The 15,200-nt window shown below is 42.8% G+C and overlaps 1 protein-coding gene across 3 annotated transcripts in view; it reads left to right on the top strand.

Annotated features, from left to right (window-relative positions):
* Bmp2k (BMP2 inducible kinase) overlaps positions 1–15,200 on the top strand; it is a 95,819-nt gene that overhangs the window by 50,422 nt on the left and 30,197 nt on the right. For all 3 annotated transcript variants that reach the window (XM_032916966.1, XM_032916964.1, XM_032916965.1), the window contains exons 8-11: positions 7,506–7,609; positions 9,132–9,211; positions 11,354–11,514; positions 14,452–14,672. In XM_032916966.1, coding sequence (XP_032772857.1) covers positions 7,506–7,609; positions 9,132–9,211; positions 11,354–11,514; positions 14,452–14,672 — 566 coding nt within the window. The remainder of the gene's footprint in view (positions 1–7,505; positions 7,610–9,131; positions 9,212–11,353; positions 11,515–14,451; positions 14,673–15,200) is intronic.

The following is a 15,200-nucleotide window of genomic DNA, read 5'->3' as shown; positions in this document are numbered from 1 at the left end:
GACAGAATTTCTATGATACAGCTTTGCTCAAAGATACTGGAATTTGGGAAATTACATCTTCTTGACACACAGAGCACTGTGCCATCCAGAATGGTTTTCCTAGACAAGGGGAGCCAGAATAATGGAGGAGTGGGAAGGAAACAGCTTCAGCTTGGCTGCTGCGCTGCCAGCGCAAACACTTAACTATGAGAGCATTGAATACGTGTGCGTGTGTGTGTGTGTGTGTGTGTGTGCGTGTGTGTGTGTGTGTGTGCGTGTGTGCTGTGCTTTTGCACAACTTGGGTCCTAGACCCAAGGAGGGAATGAAGAAGCCAGACACCCATACAGAACACTAGGGTCCAGTGGTCCGACTCTGATGGACACGCCTCAGCTCTCTAGAAGCTCACCTTGTTTTTATATACAGATGAACAAGGGGACAGTCCAGGGGTGGTGAGAAAAAGCTAGTGTACGTCTCCTGGACACACCATCAATATCTACACTCCCCTGAGGAAGGCTTTGCCATCCTCTGAGCCTCACCTGCGGACAGCTTTGCCACTCTCCTGGGCTGAGGCACTGGTGTCCTTGACATGGCGAATTTAATACTAGGTTGGGCTCGGGGATGTAGGACATGGGCACTTGTGGAAATACTGATACACGCTTCCTCAGGGCTCCACTCACACTCTGCACTTGCCTGTAGGCTTTTGTTTCCAGAGAGCTGCAGGTCTGTTTTGTAGCTCTCCATACCTGTGGAATGGTGTCAGCTCTCGACTTGAATCTCCGTGGTTAAGCACCTGGCAGCATTGCTGTGTGTGTTGTCTGATGCGTGCCAGCCCCCAGTCAGATTGGAGCTGCCCGCCTGGGCAGTCTACATCATTGTTCTAGGCACCCACGAGTGGGCTTGTCAGTCCTCTGAGGACATTACTCTGGCCTTACTCTTTCAACAGGAGTTCTATTTTGCTGTACTATTTTGTGAATGATTTTAAATCAGAAGACATAATTCCATGTATATTTGAATATTAAACTCTTAATAATATTATTAATATTAAATATTAATAATGCTCTAACAAACTTTAGAACAACAGAAGCATAAAGTAATCCCTGTTAATCATAACGCTCAAAGACTAGAGCATGGACTTCAGTTGCTGTGTTCTCTCGCTAATTGAGTTTTAATGTTTTGATGCAGACAATTTTATAAATTATTGTAGCTATAACTGCTTTATTGCTAAGTATAATGTTTTAGTAATGATTGAATGTACAGTTTCAGTAGGACCCTTGAAGTGCCCTAAAGGCTCAGAATGCTCTCACTGACCCAGTCTGTGTGGAAGACTCGGCAGCTCATGCACTGGAATGTGATTTCCTCCCGAGTGGTGTGGAGTTTCTCCGTGTTTATGTGTGACACCCATATGTGTGTGGGAATGTGTTTGTGTAGTACTGCGGTAAGCATGATAGTACTGTTGATAATTTTAGCTTCAATTAGAGTTTAATTAATTGCTAGTTTACTGTGTAGCATATGCTTCTTTTATTTGACCATAAATATGAAGATCTTAGTTTCTGCTGTGCATTTGACCATGCCAAAATGAAAAGGATTAAATAAACTAAAAACATTCAGGGAACTTTGGGATTATAATACACTGTAAGTTTTTAAAGCAGCCCAGTGGGATGGCCCAGTGGGTAAGAGCAGGCTCAGTCCTGCCAGGGCCATGTGCAGGAGCTGCCATAGGAGGAGAGAACCGAGTCCTCTCCTCCATGTGTGCACACTCACAAATCCACACACACACCATTAACAGTTGTAAGTCCTAACAGTTTGCCTCCTTGTCAAAAGCGTTGTAGACAGTACTTTTAAAATGCCGTAATGAGGTACAGATTTTGAAAAAAACAGTATATACTTATTGATAATGTAATGCTAAAACCAATTGGATTCTTTTATTTATATCCTTCACACGTGGCCTTGCCTGCTTCTCACTGTCATATTCAGCTGTCTCTGTGTATAAAATGCTTTAAACCGAGTCCTGCATTCAGAACACCCAGTGCTCTGTAGCTGTGCTTCCATGGTTCTTGAGTTTCCAAGTTTTCAGTGCTAAATTTTATTTATCCACTACATATACTTTTACACAGTTAACCGTAGAGCTCATGCGATTTATCCTTTTGATGTCATTCAGGATGTTTGCATTAACTAATCATGAGTTAATAGCCAGTTTGCTAAAGCTGTGTAGTTTTGTGGTTATGTCGGGTATTGGAATACACCACTGTTAGCAGTGATCCGGAAGAAGAGCTTGTGACTGTATTGGTGAAAAGCTGCTTTTATTACTTTTGTCTCTTTCCTGTGGACTTTGCTTATAAGCAGCAGTCTTGGTTTGATTCCTGTTAAACACGTGCTGCTGTTGCTGTGAGGGTGAGGAGTGGACACTTTTAATTTTGAATGTAAGTTGAAAAGATGGTCAATAGTAGAGGATGAGAAGCATTACTAACCAACCCCTCTCCTTCCTTAACCCTTATTCTTACCCTAACCCGAACCCGAACCCTAATCCTAACCTTCCCCCATTTTAATCTTACCCTTACCTCAGCCTTACCCCTACCCCTACCTGAGTAGTTATGGAGACAGACAGGGCCTGCTCCCTTCACCCTCAGCATGGACACACGCACACACACACACACGCACACGCACTCACACACACATGCACACACGCACACACACGCACACGACTGAAGAAGACATGGCTGAGAGGGAGTCTGGGGAGAAGGTTTATGTGCATTAAGTGCAGTACTCATTGTGAAATTCTGAAAAGTGAATTGAGAAGTACCTGCCTCTGAATTTTGGTGAGAATCACAAATCACAAGTGCTTGTTAGTGTGTGCGATTGCCTACCGGTCCCTGCTGCTATCCTCCCCGTCACACTTGGTTCTGAGGGTGCACTCTGCCTGCAGATGCCTTCAGGGGCTTCAGAGCACACCTACAGCTCTGTGGTGACTGCGGAAGGTGCTGTACATTTCGTGCTGTACATTTCATGCTGTACATTTCATGCTGTACATTTCATGCAGTCCAGAGTATCCTGTACAGCTGGTAAGGCTCTGTCCCACCCGCCTGTACCATGAGGTTTATACCGAGGAGCTTCACTTCTCTCACTCTGGTTCACTAACTGCTTGCCCGGGTATAGTCCTGGCACTTAGCTCTTTTGTTCTAATTAGATTACTTTTAGCGTCTGTGCTGTGGAAATCCAGGAGTTGTTTTAATTCTCCTAACTGTATTATGGGGATTAAACAGTAGACAAGCAGAATAGATACTTTTACTTGTGTCCCACTTGTCCTCAGAGGTTATCAGCTCAGGTCTAGTCTTGCTTCATCTATGCGCTCATCTGTTCTCTTACACAGTTTTGGGGAAAGTACCTCAGACACATCGATATGTCTTTGAAAATAAACCAAGCGTAAGGTAGGATTTCCTTGAAGAGACTCTCTCGCTCACTCGTTAGTGCTGGATCATCACCTGGCAGTGAGAGAGGGCCCTTGTCAGGACAGTCCCACGCGAGGTTCCTGGTGTATTTAGAGTGCCACTTACTGCCCTACTTATAGTTGAGTGTGTGTGTGTGTGTGTGTGTGTGTGTGTGTGTGTGTGTGTGTACACACACACATATATACACAGTTATCAAATTTGATCTGTAGTAAATAGATTTAGGAGTCCTACATCTCGCATGTAAATTTCTGTAGTAATCTCCATGGGTCGATGTATAAAATTAAACTGCTTAAAATGTAGTTTCAAAATTACGATTTCTCAGCAAAAGTTTCAAAATGAATAGTGAAGTTTTTCTTTTGGTATATTACTATATTATTGTAATAAATGGAATTCACTGGGAGGGAATACGTCACAGAAAGAGAAAATCAATACGTTTTAAGGCAGAAAGACTCAGGACTTCTAACAAGGCATTTCTCTTACATTTGTGAAGTCATTGGGGGAGAGAGAGGTGCTGCTGGGCTTAGCTTTGTCTAGGCAGAGGCACGCATCTCATTCTGACTTGACTACCATGTACTGGCTGAGGGCCACTGTGGTGGCCGAGCCCTTGCTCTCCTTGCTGCTCTGTCAGGATGGGGAAGGGTGCTGTCCTTTCCTTGCACAGATGTATATGAAGCCCAGCTGCTCGATGAGTGCTTTGTGGTGAGAAATGCATGGGAATCAGCTGAAAGTGTCACTGGTTTCATCAGAAACTATGGAAGTGCTGAGACCCCATTCCAGGCTGTGCTGTGTGCTGTTGTCAATGGAAAGGTCACACAAGAATGATGAGAGAGGTTGAGTTTCTTCAAGGCTAACATTTGGGAAAAAATGACTTTGTGTTCCTTTAACTCAAAGGCAGTGTAGTTCCTGTGTTCTCTCCCTTGGCTTCCTGCACTCTCACCTCTGCTTCTTAGTCTGTCCCTTCCCCAGAGCACATTGGAGTATGCGGTTCAGTTGTGGACTAGTTATTTAAGACATTTTAGACATAGACAAGCTAGCTGGACACTGAAGATACCATTCTATTCATTTATGTATTTCTTTGTTTGTTTTACCACTAATTTATTTATTCACTTTATATACCAATTGCAGCCCTCCTCCTCCCAGTCCTCCCTCGGTCTCCTCTGGCAAGGTGGGGCCCCCTCTTGATACCAACCCACTTTGCCACTGGGGGCAGATAAGGGGAGCAGGATCCATAGGCGGGCAACAGAGTCAGGGATGGCCCTTGCTCCAGTTGTTCATGACCTGCATGAAGACCAAACTGCATATCTGCTACATATGTGCAGGGGACATAGGTTCAGCCCATTCTGTTCTTTTGTTGGTGGTTCAGTCTCTGGGAACCCCCAAGGGTCCATGTTATAGTTAAGTCCTAGCATTGAACTAGATTAAAGCTGGTAACCTTGTACTTTAGCTTGATTAGGCCATGCAGTAACCAAAGGGTACATTTACGGCTCTATTTCTAAAAGAGTTCAAGATTATATATAATTTAAATTAAATTCTAAATGATTTCATATTGAACTTTTCTTTTTTACTATTTCAATGTCTAGTAGTTTCCAATTAAAAACATCTAGAGATTTAAAAAAAAAAAAAAACAACAAAAAACCAAGCTCTTTTCTGCCTGTGATTTTACTGGTGACTGTTAGTCATCTCGGTATTTGGAGTTTGAAATTAAACCCAGGGGCTGGCGAGATGGTTCCGTGCACGCAGGTACTTGCTGTCTGCACAAGCCTCACAACCTGAGTTTGATCCCTGGAATATGTGTAAGTATGGAAGGAGAGAGTGGGGCCCTGACAGCCACACATGTGGCTTGACATGCAGCCCCACTACACACAAGTCCATCAGCACGCAAACTAAAACAGCAACAACAAGAAGCTGGAGACATGGACATGGTGCATCGGATAAGTCCGCCATCTTGACTGCAGAATGAGAGCATGATGTTCTAAAACCTAAAACATTGAGCATGGACTTGATGCTGTGTGGAGAATCTCATGCATAGTATCATGACCCGTTGTTAAAATACAAGTGCCTCAGCAGCATTGTGTAAGAGTCCTTCAGGGTATTCGCGTTATGAGCTGAAATCTGTGTGACACTGTGCTTGAGAGAGAGTGGGGGGAGGGAATTTCCTGGTCCAGTACTGGTTAGAGCATGCAGTCCACCTCTCCCTTTCTCTACTGCCTTCAGCTAGTGGGAAACACAACATCACTAACTCAGAACAGGGTGCTGGAAGGCTCCTCCTTTGTAGAAACTTAAGTATATCTTAGATGAAGGGAGGTCCCTGAGGAAGCACATTCTTCTACCACAGGGCTCTCTTTACACTGCAGAACTTGTTTTTCAGTTAAACTGCATTTAGAAATTATGTTACGGGTCTCTGGTGGAGGACTGTGAGAGATGTGATCCGCTGTCACTGCAATCCCTTTAAGGGTGCTGTTCATGCTGTAAGCCATCTTTAGTGGGACTTGAAGGGAATTTTCTCTGCTTTTGTATCAGAAGAACTAACTTACTTTATGACATCTGTATTATAGATGCTATAATTCATGTAACATATAGGATCGTGTTACTCTGTGTTATCAGAGACTGAATTTGGAGCCTACATTTATAATCAGATAGCTAGTTTCTTCATTCTCTTGTCCTTTGCCAGTGAATGCCTTTCCATGATTCTTGCATTCTCTTGTACTTGAAAACACCTTATGCTTTCTGAATGCCAAATTCAGGCTTTATATGATATTTACTAGTAGCTACTTATGAAGTTTAATGATACATTTTACAAGTTATATATCACTAAAGTATAAAATACAGTATTTTTGTAATTTTGATGTTTCCTGTAATTTGGTTGTCTTTTCATAATCTCAATAAATACTGTTAAAGAATGCTATATATTTTACTTTGTTAAATTAATTTAATGCTGTTTTTAAAACATTTAATGTTTTTTGATGTTAAGATATAATTATTGTAGAAGATAAATATACCTTTAAAAAAATCTCTCATCTCTTTTTGATTGAGAGTTAAATATAAACTAATAAATATCCGGATTAAATGTTTTTAGCTATTCTAGTCTAATAGTGCTGCTAAGACTAAATAACAAACTATATGTTAGCTCTAAAAATATGTAAGTCATGTGACATGGGTAATTCTTGTGATTTTAGAATCAAACTCATCATTTTGTGCCCCATGTGTTGCTGTTTTTGTTCCTTGTTCAGGGCCTGAGGTCTACAAGGGGGTTGAGTCCATTTTGACCTGTAGCTTCCTCTTAGTGGTGGGACTCAAGACACTCATTGTTTTATAGTAACTTTGGGAGTAGCTAGCATGAACTTTAATTTTAAACACGTTTGACGTAAGTTAAGCATTAAGTACTTTAAGGGCAATAAAGTAGAACCAGCCGTGGAGGTGCCAACACAGCCAACTTTCTCAGTTACAGAATCGAGTAAGTTCCAGCCTTTTGAAATAGAAGCCGCCCAAAAATGTATAAATAGTAGCGAATGGTCATTGGGTTAGACAGAACATCTCAGGGACTGCGGCGAGGTCAGTGTAAATATGTTAATAGTGCATTCTAGAACTGCTCGGATGGTTGGCGGTGATGATGAGAAGAATATGAATACAGAACTGTGTAATACTTATACAGAGGGCTGTTAGTCTGCCAGCCCTCTGCTGCTCTGCTAAGTGATTGAAATAGCTTAAAATGAAGGCCTTTTAGGTAACAGGTAACTAAAGGGAATTGTTTTAGGGGACCCCTTCACCTCCTCACTGTGGCTCCAGAGCTTTCTTGAGTAATTAGGTACTTCTGAGTTTACAGGCTTTGTGTTCTTAATTCACCTTTTGTTTGGTGTCACTTTTTCAAGAGTTTAATGTCTGCCATCTGTCCAGCACAGAGATGGTCTGTGACGGCCTCTGCTAAGTTTACTTTTAGAAAAGGTTTCTGCTGTTTCCTCTAAGCATTACCAAAGTCAGCTAGAATCATGGGCCGTAGACTAGAACAGACCCCCCTCCCATAATGTGCCTCTCTGTAGTATTTGTCTTCAAACAGCTTGCCGTTTGATCTGTTATTCCAGGGTTCATGCTTGAACCAGACCCCGAGCACAGACCTGACATATTTCAAGTCTCCTACTTTGCATTTAAATCTGCCAAAAAGGATTGTCCGGTCTCCAACATCAGTGTAAGTAGTTTGTGAAGCAGGTAACCTTGAGCACCCATTTTGGCTGTGTGTGTGCGTGCATGCTTGCTAGGACGGCCGCCTGGCTCATGAGGTGGTCCTGATGGCCTCACGCTGGCTTGTATGAGCCTCGTCTCTTAGACTGGGCTCAGGTGTTTTGGAGAGCTTCCGCAGGATAGCTGGTTTGCACTGTGCAGAGAAACACAGCATGGCATGTGTCAGTCACAGAGCATGAGCTGTTATTAACATATTTGATAACAGGGTTTTAAGTGTTTTGTTTTTGTTTTTAACCAAGGGGTGTCATCAAATAGTACTGATGATGCAGATGCTAAGCACGGTGTTAAACCTCAGGACTCTGTGAGGTGTGCATGGCAGAGCACAGGAAAGGGACACCCAACTTCAGCACTGCCTTCATCAGTGGCTGAGCTTATGTCTTTACGGTGCAAATCCTCTTGTCCTCCTGCTGTAAAGTCAGGATAGTGAGTTATGATGATCATAGTTAATGTGTAGTCCAATAGCCCAGGCTAGGCCAAGTAAGAAGCTCATTTGAGGATGACTGATCCTACGCAAAGGTTTTGATTTTTCTTTTTCTTTCTTGCTTCCTTCTTTGCCTGCTTGCTTGCCTGCTTCCTTTGCCTTCTCCTCTTTAAATTTAATTTTTATTTATTTTTTTGAGGCAGAGTCTCTCTACATAGCTCTGGCAGTCCTGGAAGTCACTCAGTAGACCAGGCTGGCCTTAAACTTCCAGATCCTGCCTCCGCCTCCAGGAGTGCTGGGGTTAAAATGCGTGCCGCCATGCCTGGCTGCAAGGCTCTGACTTGCAGTCACTCCCTGCACACTGTCATGAACTACACGTGCCAAGTTTCTGCTACTGTTAACGAAGGTTTCTAGCTCAGCACTGATTCTGTAGAGACCATTCTGGTCTGACTTGTTCTGTTTCCTTCAGGTGTAACCTCACTCACCTGCTTAGACAGGGAGGTCTGTGGGGCCTCTCCCTTTTTAGCCCTTGCTGTCTCACTTGAGTCCCTGTGGATGCTCTGACCTCCTAGTGAGCAGAGTAGCTTGGCCTGGGTGTGCCTGCCTTCAGCTTTCAGTTCATCTCCTGCTCACAGTGCCCCAGGCCGACAGACGCAGCTCTAAGAGGAACTGTCTTCTAGACTTTACAATGCCATGACAGTTGTTGGTAGTACTTAGAGACAGCATGATCGTTAATCCTGGTCGCTGGTTGTTTATTTCTGAAGTACAAAGTATCATTGATTTACAGGTGTGTCATAGTTATTTTTTACTCATTGTTTACACAAAAAAATAGTTATGCAATGACGCTCTGATCATCTTGTAAAGATTTCTGTGGAACATCCATATGAAGATGGCATTACATATGTGAAGTTATTTACAGAGTAAATCTGCGGAGTATGTCTGAATACTAGTATCTCGGTGCTTTAAAAGTTGAATAGTCTTATCTATAGCATAAAAATTACTACCACTCAAATTAAAAACTAAATGAAATGTTCCTTTTTCTTCCAAGAATTCCATTCTTCCATCAACTCTTCCAGAACCGATGACTGCTACCGAAGCCGCTGCTAGGAAAAGCCAGATGAAAGCCAGGTAGGCAGGGCTGTGCTGGAGCCGACAGCCATCTTGTCAAAGGAGAGGCTGTAGTTCTCGTTCCCTAAATACTAGCTCCCTTACCCAGCATGCTGTGGGCTCAGTCAGTGCTGCTCCCTTACCCAGCATGCTGTGGGCTCAGTCTGTGCTGCTCCCTTACCCAGCATGCTGTGGGCTCAGTCTGTGCTGCTCCCTTACCCAGCATGCTGTGGGCTCAGTCTGTGCTGCTAGAGCCTAGACAGTAAAAACAGCCGCTCAGACATACGAAGTAGAGGGCCTGACTGCCGCTCGTGTGGGTGCTCAGGTGAGTGAGGACCCGAGAGTGGAAGTGCCGGTGTCTCTGTGGACATGTGGTTGTCATCATTTTCGTCACCCGCTGATCTTAATTCAGGGACCTCCAGAGGCGAGTTAAGAGCTAGGAAGCCTATTGCTTGTATTTAAGAAAGGAAAAGAGAAAGGCCATCACTGTGTGTAGTTGTACAATTTATATGTGTATGTAACTAGAATGCTTGGTAAAGAATCAAGTTTGAAATCTCACTTTTTACTTATTTACTTGATTCTAACTTGTAGAGTGAGACCTTAAATGTGGGGCTGGGGAGATGATTCAGCAATGAAGAATGCATACGGCTTTTGTGGACAACTTGATTATTAAGTGAGCTGTGATTGGCTATGTATAGAAATGATCTTGCTGTCTTCATTACATTTTTACATAGCTTATACCTTTCTGCTCCAATCATCGGTCGTCTGCCCTGTTACTGTTAGGAGACAGCATGCCTGCAATATGTTTATGACTTTTGGAAAAACTTTGCCTTAAAGGTTTTGTTGAATAATGTTATGCATCACACTGTCTTTTGATCACATGTGCCATCCTTGGCTCCTCCCACCGTCCCCTTCCTCCTCCCACCAACGTCTCTGTGATACTTCCCTTCTTGTTATGACCTGCTAAGTTCAATTAGGTCACCAACCCGAAGTTTCTGAAAATTTGCCCTGAGTTTTTTGTTTTTCCTTTTAGAAGGCTAAGTGTTGGGAGGGGTCCCTCTTGTGGTATGTAGAGGTACTGTGAAAGAGAGGTAGGTGTGTGCTATAGGAACCGAGGAACTGATAAATCATGCATATACAGTTTTAGTTGTTAAATCATTTGAAACTATATTAAGTGACGTCATTAAAGAAATATAGGAGAGATTTATTAAAGTTTAATTGAGTTTATGAGTTTACAGAAAGCAAAGTTGAAAAAAGACGTAATTTTCAGAGTATATTGGTCCCACACTCATGCACATACTGGCGGCACCAAGAGGACTGAATGGGCATCAAAAAAAAGCCCATGAAGTTGTGAGGGAAAAGTTTTGAGGTTAATAGGGAAGAAATTGGGGTTGGGGATTTAGCTCAGGGGTAAAGCACTTGCCTAGGAAGCGCAAGGCCCTGGGTTCGGCCCCCAGCCCAAAAAAAAAAAAAAAAAAAAAAAAAAAAGAACCAATAGGGAAGAAATTGGAGTGCGGAGGGTTGGGAGTTAGATTTGATTCAGATACATTGTATGCATGTATGAATACTAAAAATAAATTTACTTATTTTTGTTGTTGTTGCTCCGAAATGTCACTTATGTCTGCTAATTGTTGTTTTCAAACTTGTGCTTACTGTTCTGCTGTGTGCATTTGGGGCTTATGCTGAGTCCCAACCAGACATTTCTCCTGATTGCCATTCAGTGTTCTAGGTAAACAAAGGTCGGGTGGCAGGCAGCCTGGCTTGGCAAGCACAGGAGACAGTGCTTTCTTTTTCTTGAGTCCAGGTGAGGGGGATTATTTTGTGTGCCTTTGAAGACCTAGATCCTGGCTTCGTCAGAAACCCTGTGAGCAGGTTTCTGTTCGTGTACTCAGTCTTAGTGCTGTCCCTTAGGTCGCCAGTACTGTACTCCGTGCTTCCCGCTTTGAAGGTGGACCGTAGAGTACAGTTTCAACAGCTAGCTGTACCTGGCTGTGTTCTCTTTACTAGCTGTAGTAAACTTGTATTCTGAGATGGAAACTGAGAAGGAAAGTAGAAGGACTAATGTGGTCATCTGTAATAATCAACTATGTATGTCTTTTATAGAATGAATAGTAAATTAGAGATAATCTCATTATTTGGAATAAATTATATTTTCTATTATAGAATAACAGATACCATTGGACCAACAGAAACCTCAATTGCACCAAGACAAAGACCAAAGGCCAATTCCACCGCTGCCACTTCCAGTGTGCTGACCATTCAGAGTTCAGCAACGCCTGTTAAAGTCCCTGCTCCTGGGGAATTCAGTAACCACAAACCCAAAGGTAATTAATTAGCAGTGCTGACCTTTCATGGTAGGGATAAACCTGACACAGTTTGTTTCCCTTGGAGTATAAATGAACTTAACACTCTAAAGCACAGAGCATAGTGCTTTACAGAAAGCCTAGAAACATGGTTCTGTCAGCAAAGTGCAGGCTGAGCACCCCAGTGCACATCCCTGCACCCTCAGCAAAGACGGATGGGCATGGCAGTGTGCTCCCATAACCCAGCATAGGCTGTGAGGGGGTGTGTGGTGTGGGGGTGGGGCACTGGAGGGGTGGGTTCAGGGTAGAGACAGGCTGGCTTCAGGTTTGAGGGCCAGCCAGTCCAACTGCAGTGACAGTTTAGTTAGATTGTCTTAACAGAAAAATGGGGGCAATGATTGGCCATCCAGACCCCAACCTTTGACCGCTGCATGTGTTTTACTTTTTAAAGATTTCTTATTTTCTATAGAAACTAGAGTAAAATATTCATCTATTATAGAAATATTGACAGAAAAATGTAAAACTTTCCTGGTTTCTTTTCAGGTAAATACCAGTGTAGCATGTACCTTCTTAGCTTGTAAGCATGGATAATCATTTTGAAAATATGAACATAGTCCAAATTAATATTACTACTATAGCCATGTTTAATTCATATAAACAGTTTATGTCATTGGCATAAATAGACCCAGGTATGTTTCTTTGCCACTTGCTTTTTAAGATGTTTTTGAAAAGTTTTGTCTGTTGTGTAATTTTTAACTTACTCCATGTCGAGTGGACTGTAAGTTTATAACCACTTAGATAACTTGCAGTATTTATTTGCTGTTATTAACAGTGTGGTATAGAACAGCCATACAGTCAGTTCCTGATTTCTGTGCCAGTGCATTTTTCAGAGGGTAGTATTGGACTTACCTGGGGACTGGAGAGAGGAGAATTGGTTAGGAGCATTTGCTGCTCTTCCAGTGAGCCCTCACTTGTTTCCCAGCACACATATCAGGCTGCTCAAAACTCCCTGAAACACCAGCTCCAAGAGATCTGACGTCCTCTTCTGATGTCCAAGGGCACCTGCGTGCACATGCTCACACACGCCTAACGCGAATAAAACTTTAAAAGAGGCTTATTTATTTAAAATCTGTGAACGGTCAGATCTGGCCCAAAGATTCCAGGAACTTAAAGGGTCAGCCAGGGTCAGTTCCCTTTACCCTTGTCTTTGCAACACTTGGTAGTTGTCAGGAGCCATCTAGGATAGGGTAAAGGCATGCAGGTGATTTCACCCGAGGTGGCCCACTCCTCCTTTGTGTAACATTTTATCTATGAGGTATTTGCTAAGAGCTTTGTTTATAAAAAGGCCCGAGAAAAGAAATTAAGTGTGGCTTCAGGGCCTCTGCCCCACCCATACATTCATCCATCCACCAAATGTATATACACCTGTGCCTGCTTATTTATGTGTGCACGTATAGGTGTATGTCTGCACATGTGAGCATGCATGATACTTGTAGAGCTGATTGAGGCAGGTGTGTGTGTGTGTGTGTGTGTGTGTGTGTGTGTGTGTGTGAGAGAGAGAGAGAGAGAGAGAGAGAGACAGAGAGAGAGAGAGACAGAGAGACAGAGAGAGAGACAGAGAGACAGACATAGAGAGTCTGTGCATATTGCCTATGTAAAAGATTTAAATTCTTTCCTTTTTTTACTCTCTGGTTCATGAAGTTAAGGAGTCCAAGCCTCTTACATGGCCAGCAAGAGGCTCAGGGCAGAAGGGAAAGGAACTCTTAACAATTAATCCTTTACTTAATTCTCTGAGGCTGCGGCCAGCAGGAAATAATTACCAAATGCCCATCTGTCTGTCTGTCTATATGTACGTACATGTAGGAGTTAACAAAAGAGTTCAGAGTATCTCGCTGGGCATTAAGTTGTGTTCCGTTAGTAGTATTGATCCTGTAAATCCCATCTGCTATCAGCATGACCCAAGTCGCCGAGGCTGCTTCTCCATTGACTGCCTTCCTGGAAGCCCTGTGATACTGGGAAGGCCTTGGCAGGTAGTAAAAGTTTTTGAAAATGCTTGCCCCATGATTAGTGAGATGATTTTTCCCTTTAGATTATTTTCTCAGTGCTTTGATTAATTTTAACAACTACAAAGTATGCATACATACTTTAACATGCAAAGTAATGGGTTTTATGTTATTCTTATATACCTATGAAATATATGTACATATTATGTAATATATACATTAACCCTCTCACTGCCCTTAACTCTTTGTCCCACCTACTGCCCCTCTTCCTTCCCCCAAGTACTTACTCCTTGTACTTTTATGTCACATATATTCCGTTACCCTCTCTTATCTCTCCTTCCTGTTAGACTTCTTCCTCCTCCATAATCTCTTTTTACTTATGTATCTGTGTGTGTGTGTGTGTGTGTGTGTGTGTGTGTGTGTGTGTATGCATGAGTGCATGCCTGTGCCACAGGATGGTGTTAGACCTCCTACTGTCTCACTCCCCGCTGCATTCTTTGGTGGCTGCTTTCTCGGTGAAACCTGGAGCTAGGCTGCTAGCCAGTGAGCCCCAGTGAGCCTTCTGTCTCCCCCAGGTTCCCAGCACTGGGCAGCAGGGTGCGTTGCGCAGTTCCATCCTGATTGTTAGCTGGTGGCTGGATCCTCATTCCCGATGCTGCACAGCACAGCAAGTGCTTTCACCCCTAGCTTTCTCTTAGCTCCACACGCCTCTGAGGCCAGCTTTCTCGGTGGACCTGGAGCTCACTGATTTGGGTTGATGGACTTCCTAAGATCTTTATTTGTTGGTGTTGTCGATGATAGGATTATTTCCATGCGCATTTACAATTATAGTAGATATTTTGTTTAGACTATGTAATCCACACAAAGGTCTATTACAAAACTGTAAATGTTTTAATAACTTGAAATCTACTCATTTTAATGAAATTACCTGTGTATTAATGTTTTTGAAATATAGGGGCACTGAGACCTGGAAATGGGTCTGACATCTTAATGGTTCAGGGACCCACTCAGCAGCCACCACAGCAGCATAGAGTTCTCCAGCAATTACAGCAGGGAGATTGGAGATTACAGCAGCTTCATTTGCATCGTCATCCCCAGCAGCAGCAGCAGCAGCAGCAGCAGCAACAGCAGCAACAGCAGCAACAGCAACTACTTCAAAACGCTTATTTGCAGCAGGTAGTATTTTTATTACTTTATAGAGGGAAGTGGTGGTGTGAAATTCACACAGCAATCGAATACCTTTGCATTCACTTTTAGATCATAGACTTAAAATAGGCATATCATAACTTGAAGTGTATTCAGATAAACACTATCCTCAATTTCCTAATCACCAAAGGATGTTTTATTAATAGACGTTTGATGCTCAGTAAAGAGATGCGCTGTTAAAATAGATCACACCATGGCTTTATGAAGCACATGTGTTCACTTGGTGTGCAGAAATAAGCATCACAGATATATTTTGAATCTATACCAGTGCTTCTGGAAAAAGTGTTGTATTTTCAAAAGCAGCACTGTCTTTTTAATCATCTTTCCTTTCCTGTTTATCTGTGAGCCTGGTACCCCAGGTTGATCCTGCACCTCTGTTTTTAATGTTTCATTATGTTGCCTGTGTTGACATGGAGGCACAAAGGAGGTATTATTCTGTCCTTTCTAAAGTCCTGCCAAATTCTAGCCTCACTAGACTTTTCTACGTGGGACTTCTGT

The sequence above is a fragment of the Rattus rattus genome, chromosome 11 (assembly GCF_011064425.1).
Source record: "Rattus rattus isolate New Zealand chromosome 11, Rrattus_CSIRO_v1, whole genome shotgun sequence".
Classification (NCBI taxonomy): domain Eukaryota; kingdom Metazoa; phylum Chordata; class Mammalia; order Rodentia; family Muridae; genus Rattus; species Rattus rattus.
This window is presented reverse-complemented; position numbering and strand designations above follow the sequence as displayed.